Raw genomic sequence first — 2,538 nt, 5'->3', positions numbered from 1 at the left:
ATTTTTCTGGGCTCCAAAATCACTACAGATGGTGACTGCAGCCATGAAATTAAAAGACGCTTACTCTTGGAAGGAAAGTTATGACCAACCTAGATAGCATATTCAAAAGCAGAGACATTACTTTGCCAACAAAGTTTCGTCTAGTCAAGGCTATGGTTTTTCCTGTGGTCATGTATGGATGAGAGAGTTGGACTGTGAAGAAGGCTGAGCGCCGAAGAATTGATGCTTTTGAACTGTGGTGTTGGAGAAGACTCTTGAGAGTCCCTTGGACTGCAAGGAGATCCAACCAGTCCATTCTGAAGGAGATCAGCCCTGGGATTTCTTTGGAAGGAATGATGCTAAAGCTGAAACTCCAGTACTTTGGCCACCTCATGTGAAGAGTTGACACATTGGAAAGGACTCTGATGCTGGGACGGATTGGGGGCAAGAGGAGAAGGGGACGACAGAGAATGAGATGGCTGGATGGAATCACTGACTTGATGGACGTGAGTCTGGGTGAACTCCAGGAGTTGGTGATGGACAGGGAGGCCTGGCGTGCTGCGATTCATGGGGTCGCAAAGAGTCTGACACGACTGAGTGACTGATCTGATCTGATCTGATCTGATGGTAGAGGAAGGGAGGAAGGGGGCGGTGAGGGTCCCTTGGGGAGGTTTAGCCCTCATCCTGCTTCCAAGGGGTCTTAGAGCAAGAGCCACTTAGATGCCTCCGCATGTTTGAGATATCATAAAGATGAAGGCTGCCAGGGCCCACCCTCTAACCCCCAGCCCCAGCTTAGGCCCCGCAGACTCAACCAGGAGCCCTAGCTGACTCAGCCACATGGTCACCTCTGGGCTGCCCTCCCCAGACCACCCACATCTGCCCTGATGGCCAAGTCTCCTCCCCACCACACTGGGGACCCCTGAGAAGCCCCAGAGAAGCAGTTGTATTTGTGAGCGTGATCCCTAAAGAGAAGGGCTGAGTTGGGATGGGGGGTGATGGAGCAGTGTGAGCCAGCCCAGGCCCCACCCGCCCCGCCATCGAGGGGCACTGAGGCCTCAATGGGTCTGCTGGCTCAAAAAGTAGGAAAGGGGCATAGGGTCCCGACAGGTCTGAGAACGAGACACACTGGCCTGAGCCTGGTCCAACAAACCACAACAAGCCACCAGGCAGAGAGAGGAAAGTGTTGGGTCACCCGGTCTGGGCGGGAGTCCCCTTTATTTGGGAGCGCTGCTGGGCGGCTAGACGCTGCAGGTGGCACTCAATATGCAGCAGGAGGGAATCCAGCATATGCAGGACGCCGAGGAGGAGGGCGCGGTCTGAGATCGGGCCCCGTCGTTTCCAAGTGGTGCAGGGGTGGGCAGCCAGCTGCGGATGCTGAGGACAGGACCGAGAGGCAGGAGTGAGAACAGAGGGAAGGGACAGAGGCATGCTGGGAAGCAGGGGCTTAGGGTGATAGAGGATCAGGGAGCGGCCGATGTGGCCTCGTGTGGTCGTGGGCCCCACGCAGGCTGGGTGAGGGCTAGAGATATTACAGGGGGAAGACGGGACAGGTACCCCCCACCATGGGAAATGGCCAGGGGGAGGATGGGATAGGGTACCACCCATAGGAAATGGCCAGGGACTGTTGGCTGTGGACAGACGTAAGGCCCCTGGGGAGGAAGGAATGAGGGAGGGGCGGCAGGAGACATGAGTGGGGGGATGGGTAGAACAGAGGTAAGAGGTGGTGGGGACGGAGCCTGGCTCACCTCGCTCTTAGAGGCCTGTGAACGCCGCCGCTGCATCAGCGCACGGCTGAGCATCAGCATCATGGTCGTGGTGACTGTGACCCCAGCCACCGGGTAGATGCGGTTCGTCCCCAGGCCCATCCAGTAGCCAGGACAGCCCAGGCTGCTCTCACAACCCTCCAGGCTGCTTGGCTGGCACCCCCAGGGCTGTAAGTCCAGGCCCACCTGGTACCACATGGGCCGTGACCAGGCGTGGGTGCACATGGGCATCGTCAGTAGAAGCAGCCATGGCAGGAAGGACTGTATGTGCAGCATGGCGGCAGCAAGTGCCAGGGCCGGAACCTGGGCGCCTGGCAACAGGCAAACACCCCTCCCCCGGGGGAGCAGGCGAGGCAGGAGGTTCCGGCTGGGCCCATGGCTTTCAGGAGGGGCAGTGCGGCCAGGAACCATGGGATGGGGGGCAGGCTGGGGGTGCAGAACCGAAGGCATGCCCCCTCTCCCCTCCTCCTCACCTAGCATCCAACCCCTAAAATTCTAGCCCCCACAACTCCTAATGCTGCTCTCCACCGGTGACAGGCCGATCAAGCCAAGTATAGACGTGCTCCCTGCTTCCCAGACTCAGCCCCAAGGACCACTCGTGAACACCCAAAAATGCGGGCACATACTCTCAGGAAAGAAGCCTGAAGGCTTGCCCTGGCCTGTGAGGCGCTCCGTGCCCTGGTCTCCCCTGCTGACCCATGCAGACCACACTGGTGTTCCTGGAACACACCCTACGCCAGAAGCACTGTCCAAAAAGATGACTGGATGGCAGCTCAAGTGTCACCTGCTCCCTGAG

At 58.6% G+C, this 2,538-nt stretch overlaps 1 protein-coding gene across 1 annotated transcript; it reads right to left on the bottom strand.

Annotated features, from left to right (window-relative positions):
* Positions 1 to 1,145: 1,145 nt before the first annotated feature.
* TMEM89 (transmembrane protein 89) lies at positions 1,146 to 2,159 on the bottom strand. The gene is made up of 2 exons (XM_010851902.1): positions 1,725 to 2,159; positions 1,146 to 1,353 (listed from the first exon to the last, which is right to left on the bottom strand). The coding sequence occupies exons 1-2, from the start codon at positions 2,151 to 2,153 to the stop codon at positions 1,168 to 1,170; spliced, it is 615 nt and encodes a 204-aa protein (XP_010850204.1). The 5' UTR covers positions 2,154 to 2,159; the 3' UTR covers positions 1,146 to 1,167.
* Positions 2,160 to 2,538: the final 379 nt, after the last annotated feature.

This window comes from Bison bison, unplaced genomic scaffold, assembly GCF_000754665.1.
Source record: "Bison bison bison isolate TAMUID 2011002044 unplaced genomic scaffold, Bison_UMD1.0 scf7180017864304, whole genome shotgun sequence".
NCBI lineage: Eukaryota > Metazoa > Chordata > Mammalia > Artiodactyla > Bovidae > Bison > Bison bison.
Note: the sequence above shows the minus strand (reverse complement) of the source record. Positions and strands in the feature narration are given on the sequence as shown.

Excerpts from the sequence above, each read along its gene's own strand:
- TMEM89 (XM_010851902.1), bottom strand. The coding sequence starts at position 2,153 with ATGGTTCCTGGCCGCACTGCCCCTCCTGAAAGCCATGGGCCCAGCCGG. Across the intron at positions 1,354-1,724 it reads CACAGGCCTCTAAGAGCGAG|CATCCGCAGCTGGCTGCCCA; the intron begins GTGAGCCAGGCT and ends TCCTGTCCTCAG.